This window comes from Microchirus variegatus, assembly GCF_963457635.1.
Source record: "Microchirus variegatus genome assembly, chromosome: 6".
NCBI lineage: Eukaryota > Metazoa > Chordata > Actinopteri > Pleuronectiformes > Soleidae > Microchirus > Microchirus variegatus.
This window is the reverse complement of record NC_139807.1, coordinates 12,780,856-12,808,056: the sequence shown is the minus strand read 5'-3', so window position 1 is coordinate 12,808,056 and position 27,201 is coordinate 12,780,856. Positions and strand designations below refer to the sequence as shown.

The 27,201-nt window shown below is 41.0% G+C and overlaps 1 protein-coding gene across 1 annotated transcript in view; it reads right to left on the bottom strand.

The window, feature by feature from the left end:
- Positions 1-27,201, bottom strand: part of spock1 (SPARC (osteonectin), cwcv and kazal like domains proteoglycan 1) — a gene marked incomplete at both ends in the record, with an annotated part of 92,569 nt that overhangs the window by 25,048 nt on the left and 40,320 nt on the right. The window contains 3 exons of the mRNA XM_083890658.1: positions 1,530-1,644; positions 12,288-12,368; positions 20,655-20,700. Coding sequence (XP_083746784.1) covers positions 1,530-1,644; positions 12,288-12,368; positions 20,655-20,700 — 242 coding nt within the window. The remainder of the gene's footprint in view (positions 1-1,529; positions 1,645-12,287; positions 12,369-20,654; positions 20,701-27,201) is intronic.

Below are 27,201 nucleotides of genomic sequence, written 5' to 3'. Positions count from 1 at the left end.
CTTTGCTTCAGCCTCCTCACAGCAGGATAGAGGTTCTCACAAATTAACATTGTATGCCTCGACAATGGCTCCTGAATTACTGCTTGCTGCTAATGTATACATCTAAGCCGGCAGCCAAACATCATCATCGTAGACCAATAGGAAAAGTCAAGTCTATGCAAAAAGAAGATGAAGGACTCTTTAATTTGACAGCAGCTTAGAAAACTAAACATGGCACTATGAGGTTGTATTACAAGTACATATAGTATGTGATAAACCAACAACATAATCCAAAGCGTCAGTGAGTGAGCGGGAAACACAGATTTCAGGTGAATCATTTGACAAGCTAAGCGGCAAATAGGACATTACTAATGCAATGCAAGGGAAAGCATTAAAATCATGCATCTTAAGAGCTAATGACTTGAGGAAATCAATTAAACCCCAAGACATTGACAAAGCACATTCTGATGCATTTTTTGGGGGGTGAGAGAGGGGGGAATGCTTCTTGAACTGAAAAATTTAAAAAGCTTAAGAATGGCAAGGTTGCAAACACAAACAAATTGGGCTCTGAATTACAAAGAGCAAACAGACAGTTTTCTCAAAATGAATTTGTGTTGAGAAAACTATGTGTCTATGTGTCTGTCACTAACACAGATCGTTCCACGCTGCTAACACAACAAAAAAAAAAGAAAAATGCGACACTGCTTAATGCTTCTGCATGGTGTAATTTATCCCAATCTTCCCTCAGGATCTCGTGTTTTCAAGTTCTACTTTACATAGTAATTTTTAATTACAGGAATTGACTGAAGAGGGAGGTAAAATAAAATCATTAAAACAACCACAACTCTCCAGTCTTGGTGTTTCTTTTACAGAAGACTAAGGGTGAATTCCAATTCCTTGCTTAACCCTCAATCTCAAAAATGCGCGCTCCCTCTAGTGCAAGTGCTGTCCCGATTCTCAGAAAAATTAAGTTGAGGGGCAAGTTTAAGGGCTGTATCGCCCTCAATATTGAGATTTTCCCGAGACCACCCTTGGGAGCAAGGGCTACCCAGAATGCATTGCGTGTTTTGACAGAACAAAGATGGCGTCGAAAGCAGTGAAACGAGTACGCTACAAATTAAGTATACTCTTTGTTAATAGAGAAATAAAAATTATGAAAACCATTGTATTATCTTAGTTTAGGCGCATTTCATGGATTACTTACGTCATTATTGCGTAACATTTATTTTTTATTTTACGATCTTTTGTCAATAGCCGACCGGTGCGGACAACTATCGTTTGCTATCGTTGACTGAATAACGGATCGTAATTAATAATCGTCATGTGAATGCGTTCTTCTTCTTCTTTTTTGGAATTTCTCGTTATTCTGCCCCCCACAGTCTGAAGACGTATCTGCATTTAAGGGGTGTCCCATTTCTAAGTGACAAAATAACCATCAATACTTGGTTTTGAGGGCCAGTTAAGATTAAGGGTTGAGCTTCAGGGTTAAGATTGAGGGTTAAGATAGGAATTGGAATTGGCCCTAACACTCAGGAGTAAATGTCCCTTACCTGTGAGCTGGCTGCTTATGATTGGTGCAGATGGCCGTCTGGTAGTCATGGCTGACGCACACCTTGTGAGGAGGACAGTGCACCTTCAGACAGGGATCCTTGGTAGCGTCTGGGCCTACAGGGAGAGAAAAGAGACAAAACTTTAGCTCCTGGACTACAAAAGTAGGCAAGGGACAACAAGCAGAGCAAGACAAAACATCAGCACAATATACAGCTAAAGTTTCAAGTTGATGCAGCAGAACATCAAGCTTTTCATCTGGGTATCCAGAATAATGAGCTGGGAGAAAAACACAGAGGAGAATAATTGTAAGAGGTATGAAGCAAGCTCGGAGTTTTCCGCAGTGTGTGTGTGAGCGCCTCTTAATGAGGACTATTCTCTCGGAGCGACAACCCCATCACGTTCCAAATCAATCTCCAAAGTGACATTATCACCGTGGCAGTCAGGCACAGCTGGCAGGTGTCCAAGGTGACAAAAGATCAAAGCAGATCATCGACTCTCGGCATTGTGTCGTTTCACACTCGGCTAAAAGGACAAAGCCACTTTCATTTGACAGAAGAAAAGAGAAAAAAACAGAGGGTGGAGGAGATGAAAATGACAGTGGCGTATACTAAAAGACAGAGGAAGACCTTTAACTACGACTGAAGAGAGAGACGAGCCAACGCGAGCTGCACCCGTGGTCATGGTGACCCTCGTAGTTACACAGGCTGTGCTACGAGTGGATTAAAGAAGGATAAAATGCCAATATATGATGAACAAAACCAACTAAAAAGACAAAGCGGGTTTAAAACCACAAACTGAGCCCATTACCATGGAAAATACACAAAAATGTTGTCCTACTTAAGTTGATTATACAGAGTAGAGTAGACACTGTGTGCAGATCAAAGTCCTGCCTATGTACAAGTGATTAGTGGCTGCTAACATCACGAAACAAGAGAGGTCTTGTCTCCATTAAAGGCCTTAATGTGTTATGTTTGAGCCACAGCTGGTGTCTGATGTGAACATCAACTAGTCTCTAACCCGACCGTACATAATGCTGCTGTTTGCATGCTAGTTTATCAGCATTAAATCAGCCGGTCAGACACTGTGTGCCAGTTTTTTTTTTTTCCTTTTCTCTCACTCGTGGTTAATGCTGTAATCTCTGCAAACGTCGATAAGGATGAATGAACAGCTTCACATATCGACTGTAAACATACCTAATTCTGTCACAGGATATAGAGGAGCTTTCTTTATCTTTCAGGTGAAAGAAGAAACACTCAATAAAGATAGATAGCCTCCAGGGAGGAGATTCATAGTACGCTGCCCAAATCAGTCATAAATGAGCAACACATTATTTCCTACACAATATGCATTTCCGATACATCACGTTTACAAGCCTCTCATTATCTCTAAAGGAGATGGTTTTCTAAGGCCTGTCCTCACCTTCGTGTTGCAGTGCTGGAGGAAACCCGTCTTATTTCACTCTGCATCGAAATGATTTTTATCGCAGCAAGGAAATGAGAGATGAAGGCAAAGTGAGGGGAGGAGAGAAGCACTGAGGAAAACATGGGGGATTGTGTCTGGTTAACAGAAGATTGGAGAACAATTTAGGATTAGCGCGTGACCTCCACTCGCAGACAAATTGCACATAAGACGCAGGAGCCGGGTTTATCCACCTACACATGCACAAACAAGCAAAGCGCCGTGTGTAGACATTTACGTCCGTAAAAACGTCTGCATCAACAATAAAACAGTTAATTTGGAGAGACGACGAGAGCGCTGACTGTGGGAACATTTTCAGATTATGTGATTTGAATATTTATGGTGTACGAGAGGACACGAGAGAAGAAAAGAGGAAAGGAAGAAAGGAACGACGGAGAAGAGAGGAGACAATACAAGACGACAGGAAAGCCAAGTCACTTTACACGTAGAGTAAAAGTACAGCGAGGAAAAAAAGACAGGAGACAATAGGAGGAAAGAAAATGACAGGATGGAGAGGGGGAAGATTGCTGGGTAAGAGAGAGTTTTATCCGTCTATTTAAAGCTTGAGTGAGCAGCATTGGCAGTTAAACCAGCCAATCAATTGTAATGCGGGACCACTGCAGCACACTCCTGCCACCTCTTCTTCACTTTCCTCAGAACGTGCCTCTCGTCAACTTTTATTCCTCACACTTTCTCTCTAATCTTAAGTATGACTTTATTCTCATCCTTGAGCATGTGTGAATAAGTTAATTTGCAGGAGCAATATAACTCGAAATGCCTTATTAGACACCCGTTCATCCCGAGGGGCCAAGTAAAACCCAAATTTTTACGCAGACATTGTTATTGACTCGTGTAAATGAACAAGGTCACCTGCATCTGCTGATAAAAATTCGCCAAATGAACAACGTTAAGGTGCGCGCGCGTCTGCGTGCAAGTACGGTAAACACCATTCTTCATTCCCTGCAGCTGAACACATAAACCGAAGAATTCAGCGCGTCTGGTACGAGAGGAAGAAACACAGAGTAAGTAAATTCATGTTTTATTCTCGATTACACCTCTGTTGTGAGTTGCGAGTGAGCGCAGCAGTTGCGTACGCACAGACACCATCCACCGATTTGTCCAGCAATTCTCGTTTGTGAGTGTGACTGATGACCTCTGGATGTTACCAGACTGTACGGGGAAGACAGATGGAGAAGTTGGCAGAAGTGCGGTTGAGGTTTTTTTTGTTGTGCGGACACAGGACAATGACAGATGATTTACAAATGCGCACCACAACGGTCCTCAGTTTAAATTACGTTAGACAGGTTTGGAGCCGAACGTTGTTTTCCCGACGTATTTAAATATGTATTTCGGTGATTATCCACAGTAAATGGCCGAGTTGTTGTTATGTACATGCCATGCAAATTTAGAGAAAAACAGCTCTGCTCTATTATTTTTCTTCCCAAAATAAATGTAAGCAGCAGTGAAGTGATTATTCTGCTTGGAGAAATAATCCCCTGATGATCACATACTTGGAACAACACATTTTAAATGATCAGCGGCAAAAGACACTATTGCAACGAATCCCTTAAGTGAACTGCATGTCGCATTTGGGTGTGATTTGAAACCCACCATTATACTGTGTAAGAAAGGTATAATTCTGTGGCACAATTTGTGTCAGACTGATTTTGAAGCACACGTCAGATCTGTGAATCTATGGAGCTCAACAACCAGTGTAATATTGTCTAATTTCCCTATTTTGGTTCATGAACACAGTCTGAACAATGTGGTTGTACATCTTTGACACTGTCATCGTGTTAATGCCTCTTTTTTTAAATTCGACCCTTGTGGATTAGCCCTGGTGTGTGATCGACTGTAACATCCACCGTTTTCTTCTTCGATGACCAATAATTTCATCATGTTTTACTCATGATTGTCAACTTTTGCCTGAGACAGATACTGCACTGTGTAAATGAATCATTAGGGAGAGGACGGGGCGGCGAGGGCAGCTGCTGCTGCTGCCAAATGGTTTTGGCTTCATTGTATCAGCAGAGTTTTAGAGCATGTAATGTGATTGAACGTTACTAGTCAGCTGAAAGCCAGGCAGCTGGTGTGGCATAAATGAAGAGAGAGTGAGTTCAGGTGTCTTCAGCCTACTGTTCACCATTGTGGAACAAAAAAAAAATCCCATGTTTCTGGTACGGGACATTTTAATTTTAATATACTGTATGGAATTGACCCGATTCCGCATAAATGTGGTGAAGCTGAAAAGCTTTTTCTTTGCAATCTCACTTGAGAAGTCTGTTGATGTGGACACACCTCGTGGCTGTTGCACATTTCAAAGTGTTGCATTACAAACTCGGTATCATCCCAGGCACCATCTGGTTAGATCTGCTCGTAGCTTATGCTGAGAGGGAGCGTCAACAACATGATAGAAAATAAAAAAAAGTTCTGTTGCATCTTAGAGAAAAATGAGTCATTTTTATTGCGCTCATGTGAAAATTATTCTTATAGGTGAATGGCTGTATTCGCTGTAAGAAATCCACAAGTTCTCTGTGAACATTTTGTGTGAGGTTTCTTTAAAAGGAGACATATTATACGCTATTTCTCCAAGTTAACCTAGTTCCCAGGTGTCCTAATGAACATGTCTGTGACATGCTTTGGTAAAAATACCATAAGGATGAAGCACCACAGCAGTTCAATCACCCTGCCAAAACAGCCCTGTTCAGAACGTTCTGTTTAGTAGTATCTCTTTAGGTCCAACTTAAAAAAAACATAAAATGAAACGGTGAAGTCAGTAGTTTATAGTGCCATCTAGAGGAGAGGCTGTCCTACCACGGCCGTAGCAGACGAATCGGAGAGAGTGGAGGCGGGACTTCCGCTACAAGTAAAGCGACGCTTGATTTGTTCTCACGCGTTTGTCTATACAGGTTCCCGTAGAAACATGGCGTCGTGGCAATGCAGTAGCGGCCCGCGACCATGTTATTTTACATGACTTTTTGAAACACTACGAAAATGAAACAAAGAATATTATACAGCGACTAGACAATGCAGGAGCACATAATATGTATACAAACGTGGATTTTGGGTTATATAAACCCATAAATACTACACAGTGTCCCTTTAAGGGACAGGAAATGACATCAGCCACAGAGGCTACTAGAAGCTAACAGAAGTTAGCATTTGGAAAAGTTATCATTTGCAGGCTCTAGCAGGCACATTGCCATCATATATAACATGTATCCACTGGACAGATAAATCCTCTGAGGCTGGAAGTTTGTGTAGAACTCTGTGCTGCACTGTGGAGCCAAGAATAGAACTTTTCGCGGACTTTCGGTTTTCGGATACCGTTGCCTTCACCAGCACTCTCGCATGTTTTACGGACAAAGCAGAGCTCCGCGAGACAACAATTCCAGGAATTTAGCGCATTGTGACGTCCCAATGAGTGCGGAAGTCAACAGTGCGTGTTTTATCTCCTGTACTTAGACTGAGGAGGACCACAAAAACATGAGTGAGTCATCTTTTCCACAATTTGCCAACTGATCGGACCTCCAGAGTCCCAACTATAAGGATTTAAATTATTAAAACGTTGATTTTGCATAATATGTCCCCTATAAAAGCATTTGTCTTTTTATCCACGCCATCTTTTACATGCTCTCCTCATTGTTTTTGCTCATGCCCCAGCTCACCACCACATAGCTTTGTTCCTCTTTGTGGGTGTGGCAGTATTGCGATATATCTGCAGTGAGCCCTCGCTCTACATTCCTGCCATTACAGCAGCTCCAGTGCTCTCTTGTGCACATAGTGTGTCTATTTCCTCAACTGTGAATGAATTAGGATGGTCCATGTATTGACTCCCATCAACTCCCCCAGTCTCCCTCCCTCTTGCCGAGTCTGCAGCTCAGAGCCTTTGGGGAGCTACGAGGCAAACACACGGCCAGCTCGAAGCGAGCTGGGAAACAGTATATTGGTTTTTCCCTTTTCTAATGCAACACCTCTCTTACAGTATGCATATGAACTGAATTAAAACCTCTATAATAACATATTTTTGGAGGAGCGTTATTAGTTTGAAGTAGGTTTACATAATTGGAGCACCCTAACTAAAACATGTTATTATTATATTATTATATGATGTTATTGTAACTATAGATATTAAACCACAACTAAGGCTTTAAAACATCCCATGTTTAAACAGGTTCTAGCAGAGGCATGCAGGCGAGGGACTGATCCCCATCTCCATGTGAAAAGCGTAAAATCGCACTACAGTCACTGAATCATTGTGAACTGTATTACCATGGCAGTGTTGCACTGTTATCCATGGAACAAGCTGCAAATATGGCAATTTATTATCTAGAGTGTGCAAAAAATAAAAAGTCCTTTTAAAAAGCTCCTGGATGATTCAACCTCAAACCTATCCTCCAGCTTTTTTAATTGCTGCAACACTTCCAAGTGGCTTCCTGGCAGAAAAGCACATTATCCTTGAAGCTGTAAAATTTTATTACAATTAGAGTTGACGGTGAATTGCTCAACTTGTCTACTTTTCTGTCTCTGCAGGTTTTTTTCCCTCCTTTTTTTTACCCTTAATGTCCCTTAAGAGACAGGAACAAGTAGCAATAGAGGTGAAGGCTGAGATAAAACACGGCTCCTGTATCCTCTAATACTGGACAGAGGCCAGAATAGAGTGCAGTGATTGGATAATAAAGATAGTCATAGTTCAATAGAAGAGGCCACATTGCCAACAAGCTCTGCCAGAGAGTAGAGGGTGACCTTAAATGAATGGCTGCGGAGCTGGACATGGGTCAATGGGGTGTTTTTGTAATCTCTGTGTAAATGTGTGTGTGTGCTTGTCCTTTATCGACACTGCGCTCTCATTGTTTGCTCTCCCCAGCTATTGTTTCTAATAGCAAATAAACAAGTTTGCAATTAAATAAACAAGCGCTTCAACAACCATTCCCGAAGGATATGTTTCTGTTATTAGAAAAAATGAGCATCACATTCCAGGCGTGATTAACTAATTAAAAGGGTGTTCCTTCTCTTTCACCTGCAGGTCTGCAGAGGAGAGCGCGGCGCGGAGAGAATGGAAAAGCGATCGAGAGGAGATAAAATCTCCTTCTGTCTTCTCTTTTGTGATCATTCCTCGGGGTCTGACTGTTGCTCTGTGAGATGCATTGAAGCAAGGGATGACATAGAGGAATGATGGGGGCATGGAAGCACAGAGAGGGCCTCTGGGAGAATGCACTGATAGACTGGATTCACCATCCAGAAAATGAATTATTGAAAACATGGGTAAATCATATTATTGTGGATATAGCTGAGAATGGAAATGATAAGCAGGCGGGTTCAGACTGACAGAGAATAAATCGCAAAACACCCAAAGAGATAGCGAGGCTAAGTATTGCTTACAGATTGAATATTAATCATTGCCTGAAGACCATTAAATACGCACATACTTTGACAGTTTTTTGATAGAACTCTATAAGAGGATGTTTTGTAAAGCTGTTGCTTGCAGCAAACATTTAAAAGCAAATAATCAGGCAGTCTTTGAAGACAGCTTCAAAGCAAAGGAGCATGTGCACACAGGAACACATTTATTTCAAGTGGATTTCTTTTTTTTTTTCGTTTCAGCCTGAAAAATGTTATGCATGACCTGCTCTGCTCTCCCGGATCATCAAGGCAAACTGAGAGATGAAGAATAAAATAAAATATGCATGAAATTTGTAATGGACACACTCAGGGAAATACAAACAATGACATAAACTTGGTTCTCTTGCTCGGGGCCTGATGTTTATGTTTTTTTTTCCCCTTTTGCCAATTGCCAGTGTTGAAGCTTGAAGCTTGGTACACAACTTGGTACAGTGTGTCTTATGTTGTGTGTATCCGAAAAAAACAGAAGTCTGTGAAAAGTTCTATTCTTGGCTCCACAGTGCAGCACAGAGTTCTACACAAAATTCCAGCCTCAGAGGATTTATCTGTCCAGTGGATACATGTTGTATATGACAGCAATGTGCCTGCTAGATCCTGCAAATGATCACTTTTCCAAATGCTAACTGCTGTTAGCTCCCAGTAGCTTCTGTGGCTGATGTCATTTCCTGTCCCTTAAGTTTTACTCGAGACCTTTAAAACATTTGTACAGTGTCAACTTTTCTCTACCTTAAAAAACATCACCCACACTCTTAACTCGACACGAGTTCCTTTGTTGACATACTGCACTCCATTCCACTTCTTACTTTCTACTAGTAACGCATACGCTTAGTCGGACGGGAGTCGGACTTGGCGTTCTGCGCAAGGACCTTCATTTCCTCCCCCGTCCTTGACCGGGAAGTAGAGTTAGACGTACTGTGTGTTTGCCAGAAATCATATGACAGCGGTGTCTTTTTTTCAGGCAACACAACCACCACAACAGCCACGCCCGACCACAAATTTGTGTCACGATTAACATGCAGAGCGGGAACCAAACATACGGAACCACAGCACGATCCATCTCGAAGTCCATCTCGCCCGTTCGCTGTAACGTAAAGGTCAACAGGAAACTGATTCAATACAGCGCCACCTACTCCTGTCTGTCTTACTCGGACTACGGCCTTAGCTCGATTAAACTGTGCGTGTAAACGAGCTGACTACATTTGCATGGTTGACAGGGCTGTTGCCTCACCCTCAGTGACAGGGATTATTAAATGTTTTTGCATTGTCCAAGAGTGAAGGATTAATTCATCCGACGCTGAAGGGTGTGTGTGTCTGTTTGAGTATGATTGAGTAACAGTGGATAAGAGCCTTCTGTCTCCTTTTCTCAGCTCTGAATATCCACTCATTTGCATCATTTTATCAGTCTTACTCAATCATTATTAAAACAACAACAGTACCTGATATTATATATCAAAGTTTTGGTAGTTTCATTATATTGTTATCTAAAACATGTAGTAAAGTCCTAATTTGATGCAATATTAGACTGCACAATTCATCAGTGATAAGAATTCTTCAGACTTACTTGGAAAACAACGCACTGAACTGAACACATAATGCCCCTGGTCGTATCACTACGCCAAACAATAAGTGATAGATAAGGGATGAATGGAGCGCATGATGATACAGTATGTAATTCAAAAGCATACATTTTGCTCCATTTATAGGGAAAATGTGTATGTTTTGGGAGATAAATATGAGATGAAATGCAACATCTCTATTTGAACTCACTCAAATATGTGAGGATAAATGGGGGAAGCAATGACAGCGGCTTATTCACATTCTCACATTCATCTCTAATTTGCTCCCATGCAGCTTTCTCGCAACTGAATTCAAATCACAACATGTTCAATTGTATGCTTTTAATTACTTAACGAACAGAACCAAAATGTGTCGCGTTTCATTTTTCGTATTTTCTTTCACCAACTGGTTCCCCATTCAGATCTCCCTAATTTTTCAACTGAGCAGCAGTCTGGAGCTTTGTTGTGGCCAAACAAATCTGCTCTGTACTCTCGTTGGCAAGCTCTTATGACTCTCTTCAAAGTTTTATGAGTGTCTCCAACGTCACGAATCAGGATTTAATCATCTATTCACACACTGTTTTATGAATGAGATACCTTCATTCACTTTTTTAAAATGAAGTTAACATTTCACAGTGAGCGATTACACACCAAATGCATGCACCGCAATTCACATTTCTCATCAACATTTGACACATAAATTAAACTTGTCTCCTCCCCTGCCTTTACTGGTGCAAAGCTTCATTTTATTGCACACTGCATGTCTTTTTCTAGTAAGTGGGGATACGTATGTCAACTGTATTGTACGTTAGGTAATTTAAAACATGCAGCATCAAGGATTTCAGTCCACTGCGACCACCTCAGCTTGTTACACTCTGCCAGGCTTCACATGCAAACAGAAAACCTGACAAATACACCACTGCTTTCAGAGGAAAGGACATCTTTACTCCAGTATGTTATGACCCACTTACGAAGTCTGAAACTACAACATTATCCAGCATCGTGATGTTCAAACTGCCACGAACCTTGGGAAAAACGCTCTGTGTTTATGAAAGGGCTGGCTTTGATCATCCTGTGTGTGAAATAGCTGTGATCTGTGTGGTTCAGATGACGAACCGTGAGCTTGGTTATCTCCCTCCTCCATATACTGACATCTCTGCCCACAACCTGAGACAGGGAGGAGAACTAATTGTGCTAAATGCTGCTGTATACTCGCTCTTCATTGGGGAACTGAACTAGGCCGAGCAGAACAGTTTAACCTCAGTGCAAAGTTATGCAAATAGTCTGCTGAGAACATTGACTGGCTATCACTTCACTTAATTTTCATTAGGTTTCATAATATTACTGTTCAGATCTCACTTTTGAGGACAAGTACAAGAACATGGATGGTTACATTCTCTTTAAGGTGTGAAAGAGAATCTAACATGGACTAATCTTAGGCCAAACCTCTGGCCTTTCTAATGTAGAATGATGATTTTATGTCAGTCCAGTTTGTTCCATCTTTGGCGGTTTGACTGGAATGATGTTTTTAAAAGTTGGGTTTTATATATAAGCAATTTCATCACGAGTTAAAGGTCCCATATTATACCCTATTTCTCCAAGTTAAACTAGTTCCCTGGTGTCCTACTGAACATGTCTGTGACATGCTTTGGTCAAAACAGCCCAGTTCAGAACACTCTGTTTAATAGTATCTCTTTAAATAAAAAAAAAAAAAAAAAAAAAGGAACTTAAGGGACAGGAAATGACATCAGCCGCAGAGGCTACTGGGAGCTAACAGCAGTTAGCAATTGGAAAAGGGATCATTTGCAGGCTCTCGCAGGCACATTGCTGTCATATACAACATGTATCCAATTGACAGATAAATCCTCTGAGGCTGGAAGTTTGTGTAGAACTCTGTGCTGCACTGTGGAGACAAGAAAGCCAGCACTCTCGCATGTTTTACGGACAAAGTGGAGCTCCACGAAACAACAATTACAGGAATTCAGCGCCTTGTGTCGTCCCAATGAGCGCGGAAGTCAACATTGCGTGTTTTATCTCCTCTACTCAGACTGAGCGGGACCACAAAAACATGAGTGAGTCATCTTTTTTCACACTTTGGTGACTGGTAGGGCCTCCAGAGTCCCAAATATAAGGATTAAAATGATTAAAAAGTTGAGTTTGTATAATATGGGACCTTTAAAAGTTATACAGCGTGTGTACGAAATGCTAAAGCATATCTTGAAACCAAATAGTACGACAGTACTGTATTTCTTTCAGTCACTGTATGGATGTAAATCATGCTATCAATAGTGGAACAAACCCCTGCCGACCTTAATAAAACATATTGTTGCCTGAACTTACCATCCTGTATGGTTTTCTTGGCCAGGGCAGGATGGCTTTTAGCTCCTGTGTCTGCAGATCTTCCAGGTAGAGTCTCTCGCACTGCAGAAAAACCAACAAACAAACTTATGTTACAAGTTTAAAGTATAATAGTTCAGCATTCGCTCAAACACAATGCGCTTGTATTTGTTGGAGGAGAAGATCGATGTGCTATTGTGTACAGTGTACTGTGTGTATGTTCACTGAGTTAATGAGCTAAGGGCCAGAAGAAAACTGGATCCACTCAAAGTACAAAATATACTTACCAGCATTAATGAATGCATCACATAGCCATGTACATTAACATGTAAACATAATCACACACACAGCAACTGTCCAGAAACATGCTGTTTAATGTTACTGATTTTGTGAGAACTAAACAGAACACATTAATAATTCATCTTCAGAGACTCTGGTTTGCTTTTTTTTAAGGTTATATGTGAGAATTGTTTTGGTGCTTTTCCATACTCAACTCGTTTTTTACTTGTTATTTTTGCTTTTCCATTAGGAATAGTACCTGACAAACTTGACCCACTTGGGAGGAGGGAAGACAATACTTTCCAGTCCCATATATACAATCTTGAGACTTCAGAATAGGAATTCTCAAAGGAATACTTACTGTAGCATCATAACAGAAGCACAAAAGCAGGTAAAAACAACCCTAAGAAAGCAAAGCAGTGCACGCATCCTTCTAGATACTCAAACAACCCACCCTCTCTCCTACACTAGCATTGCAGCAGAGCATCCCACATGGAGGCAGAGACAGAGAGAGAGCAGAACAGCCAAGCACTGTGATACAATGAGTTTGTCATGTCTGTCTGTAGGCTGTGACATTAACGCCCCATACGATTAACTCCAGTTCTCCATCCATCTCCTGTGTTTACTGGCAAATGAGGCTCATGAGTGAGGACTGAACATGGACCGTGTGTGACGGCCAAACAACACACACAAAAACAAAACAAAGAGAGATTTTTTTTGTCAACACACCCCTGCACTCATTATTCCTCCACTTCCCTGTCTCTCCTCTTCGCCAGATCCCTCTTCTACTCATTATGGGATGTCTGTCTTTTCTCTGACTTATCCTCACTACAGGCGATCTCTCTCAAGTGCTCTCTCCAGGCCTCGTGTCTGTATATCTTTGTATCTCGCTCCGTCTCCCTCCCCAGAGACTCTCTGATGCCACTGCCACTTTACACATGCTGGCATTTAGCCGGAGGGCGGCTGCTGTGATCGCTACCGGCAGCCTGTTCGTGTCCTCTGTAGTTTACTTGTCCTAATTTATGATGATCATTGGAGGCTCTATTGGTTACTGGGCACAAAAGGGTCAAATGAAAACGCACATCAACACACACACACACACACACACACACACACACACACACACACACACACACACACACACACACACACACACACACACACACACACACACACACACACACACACACACACACACACACACACACACACACACACACACACACACATACACACTTTGTCTTCCCTCCGTGTGATTTACAGTTGTGTGCATCTCCCCTTGAAAACAGCCTGTTCAGCAGTGCTTGCACACTGCAGTCCATTGATTCACAACTTTATTTTGCTTTGAGTTTGTTGTTAGTTTTGGCTCTGCCTTTGTTAACTGGAAGTGCAAGGGAGAAACAATTTACTCATCTGACTGTGGCTGTGTCTGCCTTTTTAAATCACTATATCTTGTTCCTCGGGAACTCTTCTTCCTCTTTTACATGCTATGCAGAAATGTTACTGCTTTGCCCGATTTGTTTTGCTTAACCTGTGCATTACACGGTGTGATCGTGAATGCCTCCTTCCTCTGTGTATCAGCGGGCTCCAGGTATCATTGATTACCACCTCTGTGTGTGTGTGTGTGTTAATTTACTGCATGCGACTGAAATCGCTGTAGCATATACGAGTGCTTTTCGGCTGATAGTCCCATTTATGTGTTAAGACTCTACACAACCGCGAGCCCTCACCCTGCTGAAAGAGCGAGATAAGAGCTGAGCCGAGGGTCGTGGATAGCGAGTCACTTTTTAAGATGTGGCCAACAAGCCATTAAAATCAGAGCAGTAAACAATGTTTAAAGAACGCCTGGAGAGCGAGCTACAAACCCTTAGCACATTAAACTGAAATGAGATATTTGTTCTTGCTCCAGCTCACACTCCATTTAATACACAGACCTGAGGTGCTCACTGTTGTTTGCTGCCCTATCGCTCTCATTTCTTATCAGTTTCTCTCTTTCTAATTCTTTTAGCTCCTGTGGGCACACATCAGAGAGGAGCTTTATGAGAATGTATTGAGAAGCAGTGACAGTGTTAGGGGAGATTAAAGATGGACAGATGAGAAATGGGATCAGCCAGACATCATATCTGCAGAGCGACAGAGGCTTAGTGGTCTGGAGAAAATAGCTGATGAAATATATAACAACGAGGAGAATTCTGCTGGGGAAACACAATGTCATGTCTAATCAGGCTGATTGGCAATTTGGTAGTCCCAGATTTTTGAGGCTTTGTTTATGGCTGCTGTCGCCAAAAACCAGAGAGCATCACAAATGACTTCTATTTTTCCCTGCCAAAACAGTTCCCATAGCAACCACTTATTCACTGTGTAATCTAATTAAGCAAACACACATGAGCGGCGTGAACACCTGAACATTACGAAACTAACTTGTATTGTATTTTTCTCAGTGTTGGTTTGGATTTCTGTTCTCCGGTTTTGCCTCAGTGCCTCAGTTTGACTCTGTTGTTGCTCCTCTGGACTCGCTGTGTTAATGGCGCACGGACCCGCCATTTGTAAAAATCCTCCCTTTGACTCACATCTCAAGATAATGAATTGAAATCACAGCCTTACAAATCTACGGGGCATGCACACATACAGGACCTAACGATGAGTCCAACATTGGTCTTGCTGACAGTACAACTGTTATCAGCTGCCAAAGAATCTTCTCTCTGTCCCTGTGCTCGGGCTTGAAGGCCTTTTCAGGGCAACTCTCCAATCATTACAGACGGGGCCGAGCAGCGAATAATGGAGATGCAGAAACCCAGTAATAAATAAAACTTTAGTTTGACTTTGGAACAAGGCTGAGCTGACCTCGAGGGGACATGATGGATTTTAGCTCTAGCTACTGCAGAAAAACAGACAGGCTCATTGTCGAGCAGCCATACAATGGTAATAATTGTATAAACCTGCTGTGTGTATTGAATGACAAAATTCAATGTATTTGCTCATTTCCCTCTACCTGGTTATAATAGAAAGAAAAACTGAAACTATGAGATTCTACGGAGCCCCCGAAGTGACATTAAAAAAAATACGAAAATGTTTTTTTTTTTTTTAATCTTGAGTTTCCCAAAAATGATGATATTTTTTTTTTTGTTTTCAAATTTTTTTTTTTTTCTTGGAAACTCGAGATCTCAACTTTGAAACTCGCGATTTAAATTATTTATAATTTTTTCGTCTTTTTTAATTTTTTTTCTCATGTCACTTCGGGAACTCCGTAGATTTCTGAGATGTCAGAAACAAATAATCTCTTCCCATTTATTTAAAAGAGCTCCCTCCATGTTCATTTTTGACCTTGAAAAATGTGAAACTTATCGTAAGACAGCCTCTTATAAGGAGCATTCAACCACATAACATCCTCCTCACCTGCTGATTTAGAGTCCTCATTCATACTTTGATCAATTAAATTAAAAACAGTACTGGCCAATGTTTATGACAAAGAAGCAACCTCTGTCAGATAAAGCATGTAAGACATGGTTCAGCGCTGCACCATTTAATCACATTACAGAATCAATCGCGAAAAAAAGCTCCTTTAAGAAAAAGAAACAATAGTGGTTGCATTCTTTGTTCAAGAACAAAGAAGACGTGAAAATAAATTTTTCTCTCAACAAAAACGAGAAACCGTAGCCTTAAAGCTCCGGGAATAACAGTAAAACCTTATGTTGGGATTATTTTTGGTCACATTGCTTTTTGTTTGTGTTAGTGGCATCAGCTCCAGGAGCCGCTTTTATCTTTTGTCTTGGCCATAATGATGTAACCTGTCAGTCAGTGTGATCCCGGGTCAGCTTTGATCACACTATAGAAGCGTAAAGCTCTGCTCATCCGAGTACAGCAGATGTCTGTATAATCTACTCGCAGGTTGAGAAGGGTTGTCAGGGACGCCGGCCAATGCTACCCACACACACACACACACTCCTACCCTCGTACTGAGCAACAGAATCCAGCTTTAAGGATAACATGCAGCAGGTTGAGCATCCGTGAATGGGATATGGGACGGTTTCATTGAGCTGTCACCTCAAAAACAAGTTATCGTAGCACTGGAATTCTTCTATTTCTTCATGCATGGTTGAAATAAGAGGGGATGTGATGCACTCTCTCAGATCAGTGCTGTCAGTCAAGAGAATGATCACATACTCTCTATCCAACAGTGTGATCACATTAACATCAAACTCTTCAAACCATGACTAAAGTCACCCAAACTGCAGCTTTAAAGGCCACATTATACTCTGGCTACTATTATCCTATACACATTCGTAACCACGGAGACCCCTCGAGCCCTCATAGTTCTCCCTAGTCACGGGGCCGGATACGCACTGCAATTTCCTGCCCCGTCAGTAGGGGTCGCTACGCAAGGTTGTTGTGCTTCTGGCCACAGTGAGCAATGTTGTCCCAGAGAGAAAGACTGTTGTTGTTGTTGCAGCTGAATAACATTGAAACGATACTTTTGATACAGAATGGAGACGGGAAAGACTGAGGAGACGTATCCGGAGGTGGTATTTACGTCCACTAAATGTACCGAGACTGGGCGAATTTAACATGAGTGACAAGGACGAAGAAACCCACTTCACGTACTTCTGAATGTCGGAACTTCTACGCCGTGTGCTACCTCATAATCATCAGGGCACCCACCGCATGCCCGTTGATGCCGCCCAGAGACTGGCTGAGGACCAATCACAGCTCTTGCCGTCTCCGCTGTCCCTTGACAGAGTGACGGACACTTAAAAAATATTTTGTGCAGCCGGAGACGACGTAGAGGCTCTCCGGTGACGTAGAGGGCTCTCCGTAACCGACGTAGAGCACTTCATGCAGCAGTATAAATGGACTAGGGTTAGGGTTGTGTAGGGTGGTGTTTTTACATCTAAATCTAAACGAAAATGTGGGGAAAAAAATTCTGACTGACATTTGAGAACATGGTCCAACCATACTTTATGACCAGCGCAAAACAGCATATTTGTGAAAAAGAAACAACAAAAGAAAAGACAACAGAACAATCGCTCATTATTAATTAGATACTATTGAAAAGCTATTATTGAGAAAATCTCACAGTGTTTGTGTGTGTATCTTTGTGTGTTTGCATCATTGTGGTACGCCAATTCACAGTCAGCAATTGTTCATAATTATGTAATTTCCATCTGATGAACTCAATACATCAGAAACAATAACTCTGCAGGGACAATGAGTGGGGAAAAAAAAGAACGCAGTCATCTAAGGTGAGGGGAGGGTGAGGGATGAATGCTCTGAAAGTGAAGAACAAAATGAAAATGATGTCCAAATGAACGTTAAAAGAATACACAGAGGGCAGGACGGTGTACAGTACACGGTGAGAGATACCACAAATCTCATTTCCATGCAGAGACCGTAATACGGAGTCAGTTGGATGTCTGATACGGGGCTCTACACACACAACACAGTGCATAGCACTGGAGTTGTTGATGGGACAGAGGCTCAGTAGACGGTGGAGGCAGAAGGTCCACTGGTGCTCATTAGCACATGGTGCTGCTGCAGCCTCTTCCACACACACACACAGGTGTCTCCTTCAGATCTCACACAGTGAGGTCACAACAGGACTCAAATCTGCTGTCGTAATTCTGTCTCTTCAATCTTTCTCCACGAGTAGAGGAGTGCTGTACTACTGATTCAGCCGAGGATCGAAATAACGAGCCAAGTGTCTCGGGACATTAGTGCTGATGCCACATGGTGTCGCATGGTACGCGGGGAAAGACAAATAATTGTTGTTTTACATTTACGATGACACACAGTGATTCTCGGCTGAATCAGTACAGAAGTTTAGTCATGCAGAGGAGGAAGAGAGAGACGCACTCGATGGCACATTATTACAGGATCACCATAATATATTAATTGATTCCATCATGCACTTATTTTAGTTTCTCCTATTTCTTTTTTTTAACACTCAGTCCTGGTCTCTGGCACAATTTGGTTAATATTAGTAAAGAAGTAGTCATATTTAAAAGCAGAGTTTCCACATTTGGAGAACAGAGCACTTATGTAGTACAGTTGCACACACATATTTTTGCATGTTCATGTGCTTCTCCTGGTTTGGGCCACACATGATTCATTTTATGTGTTTAGTCCCTGGTTGGTAGAATAAAGCCCTGTTTACTTTTCTCATTAGTTGTCTTGGAGAGAGAGAGAGAAGAGAGCAGCACCAAAATGTGATGCACGAAGATGATACTGTTTTTTTTATTTTATTTTTTTATTAAGCTCAGTATCCACAAGGAGCTGGCCCAGATAAACGTGCTCAGCAAGGCTGTCCCTGCAGACTTACAGTTACTGTGCTACATATGCAAAACCAGAGCCAGAACAGAGCAGAACAAACTCAACGGTACAAAGATGTGCTGTTCAGAAAGGTGCAGACCAATCAAACCCCCAGATGGTGTGTGTGTGTGTGTCTGTGTGTGTGTGAGAGAGAGAGAGTGTGAGGTGAGTGCTCCAGGTATTACTCATGTTGTGGGGACTTGTCTTCCTTATGTGGACAAAAAGGACACCTTAAAAACTACATTTTAAGGTGAAGACTAAGGTTGTATGGTGTTAGGGCGCTGCAGTCATGGAAACCAGAATCTGTGTGTGTCTGTGAGGCATCTCAAAGATGGCAGAAATTTCCCAGGATGCCTCCAGAGACAAAAAGAGATTTTATGTATAATTTTATCACAAACTAAGGCTTAGGGGGAAAAACAAATGCTGACTATTGACTATAACTGAGTCCATGAGCTCAGCATAATAGTGGCTCATTTATCTCCTCGGCCACAGCTGGACTGCAGGAAATTGCAGATATGTTTAAAAACACAGCGTGAACACCATGAGGGCAATAAAGTGACAAGGGTTGGCAACTGGTATGGTCTTCTGCTTCAGGTTTGTGCATAAAGAAGTTGGTTTAAGCACGATGGTTATTAGAGTTACTGCTTGTGAGTCTGTGCTATAAAAAAAAGGAATGTTTGCCTGATAATGGAAAGTAACTAATAGATAGAATATTAATGTGGAAAATATGAATTACATTCTTTGTAAGCAGCACCAGACGTCTCTTCCTACCTTACCTAATCTAATCTAATTCATTTTGAGCGCGAGTGCGCCTGTGTCTCCAGAACCATTCAACCCATCTACATCACATTTGGCAGCAAAGATGCAGAGTACACCCAAAGGAAAGGTTTGTGGTTTGTGGTTTGTTCTGCTCTGCATGTCAACAGCAGCTATCAGAAAACATCGAAAAAATTCACCCACAACAGCAATCTTAAACCGGGTCTTTGAATGGAGCAAAAAGTTAACTTTTTTTTTCAATTAAACTGTGGACAATAATCACACATGTGAAGAATCAGTTCAGTTCTGTCAAAGTTGTTTTCACGACAGTTTCTGGAAGGTTGTAAAAAAAAAAAAAGTTAATCTGGAGCCATGGTGCGTGACGATGAGACCGATAGTGTGACCGAGTTTGAGTGTTTGTAATTGAGTTTAGTCAAGAGGCAACAGGGGGTCACAGAGCACCACACACTGGAGTGTGGTTGATAATGTACATTTGGCATTGTTACCGTGATGAGTAACACACACACACACACACATGCACGCACAACCAATAAATCAAATAAATAATAGAACAATCACTGACAAAATAGTGTGTGTTTATATATATGTATGTGTATGTATATACATATACATATACACATACATATGTATATGTATATATCCATATACATACACATATATGTATATATTTTTATATAAACATATACATATATACATACATACATATACACATATATACATATGTATATGTATATATCCATATACATACATATATATGCACATATATATATACACATATACACACATACAATATATGTGTGTATGTGTGTATATATGTATATGTGTATAAATATATGTGTATATGTTGTATATTATACAAACATATATATATACAAATATATATATATATACATATATATATACATATATATATATATACATATATATATACACATATATATATATACACATATATATCCACATATATATACTAATATATAAGAGTAAGAGAAAAACAACAGGACTCACCTTGGTCTGCAGACTTGGCAGGAGCCCAGCTTTTGAAGTAGTCATCCTGAATAGAAGAGCGAAAAACCGAGTTATTAAAAAGCATGAAAATGAAAAAAAAAAAAAAAAATGGAGAGGAAAACATCATGTTGACATTTAAAAGTAGGACAAAACTTACACACACAAACCTAAAGGTAATAAACTGTGGAGTAACAGAAAGCTGAGCGCTGAAGAAAGTTACAGGCTCCAGAGGAGGAGGAGGAGTTGAACTACGACATTTAATCTCAACTGGGTTCAACGTGGTCGTTAAAGCGCGCAAACAATTCAGAAAGCAGTGGATTCAGTGAGGGAGAGAAATTATGTTGCATGAGTTTTCATCTCAGCTGTAAAGACACGACTGTAATTATATTTGAAGAGGTGCAAATTAAAACGATCTTGCTAAGATAGACTGAAATACACCATTGTGTAGGAAGGCTCATCAACTGTAAATATTAAAACTGGAAAAAAAAAAGTAGTAAAAATCATTTTTTATTCAGCTGCTGCATTCAGGGATGTTTCTCTGTCTCTGACCGTGTAAAGCAATTAAAACTCCCCCTTTTAGCATAATTAACAGAGACAACTTAAACACTGCTGATTAACGATGCATGTATATATGACTATGCAGTGTGTTGCATTAGGCAACAAATAGTACATAAATCACACAGTTGAAATAATATATACATGGAAGAGGCGATGTTTCATTTTGCAGTACAGGAGCAGCAGCAATGTGTGAGAAAATGTTTTAAATTCTAACTTAAAATAATACAATATTGATGGGAATCTTCTATAGCACACACTGCAGAGTGTTGTGTCAGTCCACAGACCCACACATCCAGTCTTTGTTCTTTGTATAAGTAGAAACTATGGCAAACTATATTCATACTTTTCACATCCCCTCAATCCCAAGATGTGCAATAACTTCAGAACTCCATTCAACACAGACTATGAGCTATCTTGCTAATATTTTTGTGGCTGCTACGTCAGTTATAGAATTGATTCAACAGTCAAATACAGTACGTGTGTAATGTATAAGCTTTTGAGCAAAAACGTCTTTCAGCAGAACGATGCGGAGAGCTGCTGTGCAAAGAGTGATGATACTTTAACGTGCTTTAAATTATGGAAACGATTCACCCTGTGCTGCGGTTTTTCAACATACTGAACAATCCCTTGTTAGGGCTGACCTGCTGTGCGTTTAAACCGCAAACATCTCTCCATCTCTGCGATAATACACTCTAACGCCATTGCTGGGCAGCAGCAAACACTATGGGATCAATAGAATGCTTCATGTATGCTTCAAGTTACTCACCTCCACTTCCTTTGTATGTTTGCAGAGAGGCCAGGCAAAGAAAGGAAAGAAAGAATGAAAGAAAAAAGAAAGAAAGAAAGAAAGAAAGAAAGAAAGGTCAGTGATAATGGCACAGTGTGCTGTGTCTATCAGATCTATTACAGGCACACGTTACTCATTCACAATACTGAGCTCAACTCCTGACATTCATTTAAAAGGAATCTGAGTCTGAAGGCAGTAGCAAACCAAATCACACACACACACACACACACACACACACACACACACACACACACACACACACACACACACACACACACCTGCACTTACACTAACGGCAAGTATACGCTTTATTTGATGTGGCATGTCATTAAAACACATGAGGCCAAACTTTACAGGTTTGAATAGAAGCACAGCACAAAGGCAGGTGAGAGAGAGCAAGAGGAGAGAGGAGAGAACGAAAGGTGGCGAGGTAAGGAAGCTGGTCCCGAAGAAGAACAGGACTATTCTTTTTATTGTGCCGACGTGTGATGGAGAGCAGAAGAGAGAGGGCATAGGTCAAGTATGCAGAGGGAAGGTGGAGGAGAGTAAGTCACCGTGTGTGAAATATCACATTACAACCAAGCTTATTGACCACCTGAGCAAGATGAACCAGAGTCTGTGGAAAGACGTAGCATTTGTTGTCGTGTTGATTTCTCCACAATTTTGTGAGTTCATTTTTGACCTGCAGCTACAAACATGTTGTGTTTCGTCTGTTCTCACCGACAGTTACGGAGTCTTCCTGAGAACTGCGGCCGAGATGCTGCCACCTTCTTTCTTTTTTTTTTTTTTTGGTTACCGGTGTTGCTTAAGGTTGGCAGCAGTAACCACTAGTCTTCTTAATATTCAGCCTATGTCTCAGGGATGACCTTTCCTCGCCCAAGACCCCCATTAATATTTTAGTGTGCTCATCTCAAAAGCATTAACTGGCTGTTTAGCTCACTGCGACACTGCCCCCAATGTCATTCAAACCCTTCAAAGTGATTACAAGGAGATAAAACTGTGTCTGTATTATCATATCATCTCTGCCGGTGGAGGAGCAGGAATGCTTAGTAGCCCTGGTGGCTCACAGTGACTGAAAGCTTTCAGTTTCAGTGTCTGATCAAATATTCAACAGCAGCTTGTTGATGAATGGAAACAGTTTAATTAAGTCTCTTTTTTTTTAATGAAAAATATGTAACCCAACAGCAGAGCGCATTATCACAAAACATGATGCAATTCATTTAGAAGCATGACTCTGCTTTAATTACAGCTAATTAACTGTATGTCTGTATACCTTCATGCTGCAGTGTGCGCTAACTTATTACGTTTAACTATAGACGGCCGTGTTCAGAGAGAGCGAGACATAACAATTATGGACATCGGTGTGAAGGACGGAAAATAACTTGGGCCAAACTATGACTCATCGTTGCACCATTTGTGGTTGTGTTGAGCTCATTATGCAGACTCTTAAAGTGTCAAACTCACAGTGAGTAATCTCGCAAATAATGAAAATAATAAACAACAAAATTGACAAAAGCCAACATAAATGCAAATTAGCTTACAAGCAAATATCAGATTTATTTTCAGTCACGTGGCGGCACATGTAAATAAAAATATAGAATTCAGAAACGTGTCATGTTAGCTGGAGAACCTAATTAGACACCAAAATACTTGGTGACATGCAAACACCTTATCTAATTATTTCCTGTCAGCCGAGTGGCTGCTTCCCTATCTCGAGTTATGTGGGAAATCATGTTATAACGATGGTCCAAAGTCTGAGATAACAGTCTGATAGAGCAAATTAGGGATGATGTGATGATCCACACGAACAAGTTTCTTTGATGCCGTAAAAAAAAAAATATCATGTTTATTATAATTTGAATGTGCATTTATTCCACTATTAGTGCAGTGCCCGTAGGAAGTATGTATTCCTATAGTGGGAGCTGAAGAAGATTTATCAGTTATGGTAATGCGATTAATAAGGAACGTAAAGGCTAACATAATACAAACACTGTGCAACCTCATTAGGCACAATGCAAATGTTTTCATTTTCCATTAGCATTAGCGTAGCCAGCTGTTTCGTGACGGTCAGCCACTCATCGAAAAATGAAAACATTTGCATTGTACCTAATGAGGTTGCACAGTGTTTGTATTATGTCAGCCCTACGCTAATGCTAATCGTAGTCTCGCTAGCTCACTTTTGGAAACAGGTTCACCAAGTTAGCCGCAAAGTAGTAGCATGCTAATGCAAAGTAAATATGTGCTTGCGTATTGGTGAATGGAAACAGACACTGTCGTTTCAGTATGACACCATGTTCTGCAGTGAACCGTGTGAAAATGTCTCGCCCACCGTGAGGACAGCCTCTTCACTGCCACCTCCCTGCTTCAGACAGCGCAGCTGCTGCTGATGAGCTGCTGCCTGTCTGGTGTAGCGTGATAAATCAGCGAAAATTAAAATTCCTCCCAAAAAAATTTAAAAATCACGGATGCACAACATTGGGCCATTCTCATCCCATATCCAAATTCTTAGGGTGATCTGACTAACGGTCAGCGAGATATGCCCGCCGCAGACAGACATACAGATGCAACTTGCTTTATATATAGATGATGGACTGCTCGCTGGGCAAATATCTCTGATAGTCTATGTATATTAAATAATGTGAGGTGTTCAGATTTGAAAATAGGAAAAAGAGCAGGGGTGGGTATCATATTAGTGTTGTGATCTCAGATACCATGAGATCAGGTATTGGATTACATTTTATTAGAATGTTCATGTTTCATTACTCTTAACTTGTGTTAAGCGGTATTGTAAAGACGTTGATCATATTCATATGGAGATTCCTAATATGATTTAACTTATTCAGGGAGGCCACCACATGTCAAATATGTCACAAGGTTTAAGATAGAAGAGCAATAAGTCACCTCTAAAATAAATAAAGAAATAAAAATGAATGTTAAAAGCTATATGAACAAATTGTTCTATTTCGCTTAGGACAGTCTCAAAAAGTCATTAATTTCTGGGATGACCTTTTTCACAGTCTGTGAGTTTCCACCAGGTCACTTTAAAGTTGAAAGTTATCACTTCAAGATTCATCAGATAGGATAGCAGATCCCAGTGGAACAGAATTGATTCAGAAGGAAACCAGAGTGGGAATGACTTCAGCTTGATTGGCTTCTCTCAGCAAAAGCAACCAATCTATGTGTGTGTGTGTGTGTGTGTGTGTGTGTGTGTGTGTGTGTGTGTGTGTGTGTGTGTGTGTGTGTGTGTGTGTGTGTGCACAAAGCCATGCCTGGAGTGCTGAAGACGTCACATTCAGGGGGATGAGGATGCAAATCTGGTCTCTTGGTAGAAACTAAACAGCATTAAAAATTTACTGTGTACTTTATGCGTTTTATTCATGGGCCTGGAACCATGCCGAATTCCTTCCCACCCTCTGCTCCCCTATAGTCACTAGTTCATTCCCCGCTCCTTTCTTCATGGGCAGATATCTGCTCTCCTTCTTCAGGCTGCATCCTACGAATACACAAGCATCAGCACCGGGATGTGATCGGCACCATGCGAAGCGGATATCTGAGCGTCATGAGCTCACAGCAAGACAGAGAAGAGAGTGGATTTCAGACATGAGATTACTTTTAGGCTTATGCAACAATTGCCAAGTGGAACTAGTGGACGCACACATGCAGAAATAACACTGATGAGTGGGTTTTCACAAGAAACTCTGTTCTTATTATTTAGAAAAGAAAATGCACATTGTGTGAAGTTAGGGGCCAAAAAAAAAATCTTTAACCAACATGGTTTAACCCAAGCACTCACTTGTCACGTATTACATATAAACTTTTCACACAAATGTCACATTAACCTCAATTCAAAATTGAATGGCCTTTGCAAGAGCAAATAAAGCCATTATAGTGATGAAGGTAACAGGATTATTGGGCCTATGAAGACTTCCTAGTCATGGTCATAACAGGGGTGAGTTTAATATGAAAACTCATTAACTGTCAAACACTTGACAAATGACTTGGATCAGCAGTTTACTAAGTGACTTTGAGGACATTACACGCTATTAATATTATGCCCAGGGCTCAAAGCCACAGCAGTGTGAGGTCACAAGCCTTAAATGGCTGATCATTAAGGGTATACTATTTTTAATTGTCTGACCTCCGTGGTATGGATATTACTGTGAACGTGTACATGAAAAACACCATTTTATTAATAGAAAGCCTCAAAAATAAAAGTGAAACTTCAGTAAGTGTTATCTGCATAGATGTTTAATGGGGATTAAAGTGAAAGTGACTTTGTGGAAGACGGGACTTTGGATTTCACCTGCAATTACTTTCCGTCTTATGATCTGGCTTTGTTGACGCAAAGAAATCGAGGTGTGGACATCAGCATTACGGTGTCACACGACTGTGTATTAACCTTTATTTAAATGGCATTTGCTGGCGATAATAAAAGGTTAAAAAGGTGTTTTTCCAGAGAGTTACTGCAGTGGGTTCACAAGTAAAATGTCACTGCTGCAACGGTGACTTATTCATTTGCACATTTCACCCCTGATTTCTCTGCCTTGGACGTATGAAATATGAATGCACGGAGTACGGAGAGCAGCGGATTTATGGCCTCGGCAAAAGAATGGAACCGCAAAGCAAAACAATGGGACAAGGAGAAAGGGAAAAAAAAAAAGAAAAAAAAAAGTGGATCGAGGATAATAATGGTTAGAGGGAAGAGAAAAGAAGATTGAAATAAAGGAATGTCTTGGGTGAGATGGTAAGGAGTGAGCAAGTGGAGATGATGAGAAGATTGTGGACAGAGGTGCTGGTGGTGGTAAGACAGAGATGGAGGGGGGGGGGGGGGGGGGTGGGACAAAATAGCAGAGACGTGAGTATGTTTTACTGTAATGAAGCTCCACGGAATCTATCCAGATTCATGTCTACATCCTGGAGACTGACAGGCAGCATCTCATTCATATGAATAGACAGGTTACACTGAATATTACATGTGGTGGTGAGGAGATGAAGACATATGCTACCACCTGCACACACACACACACACACACACACACACACACACACACACACACACACCTAGAGTGAGAGAGAAAAGAAACCTGCAAAAAACAAATTAATAGTTTTGTGGAAGACAGTCAAACTTTCTCACCCACTCTCTATCTCACTCACTCTCGCACACTCACGCACACTTATTCTAAAAATAAACATGGCTCAATC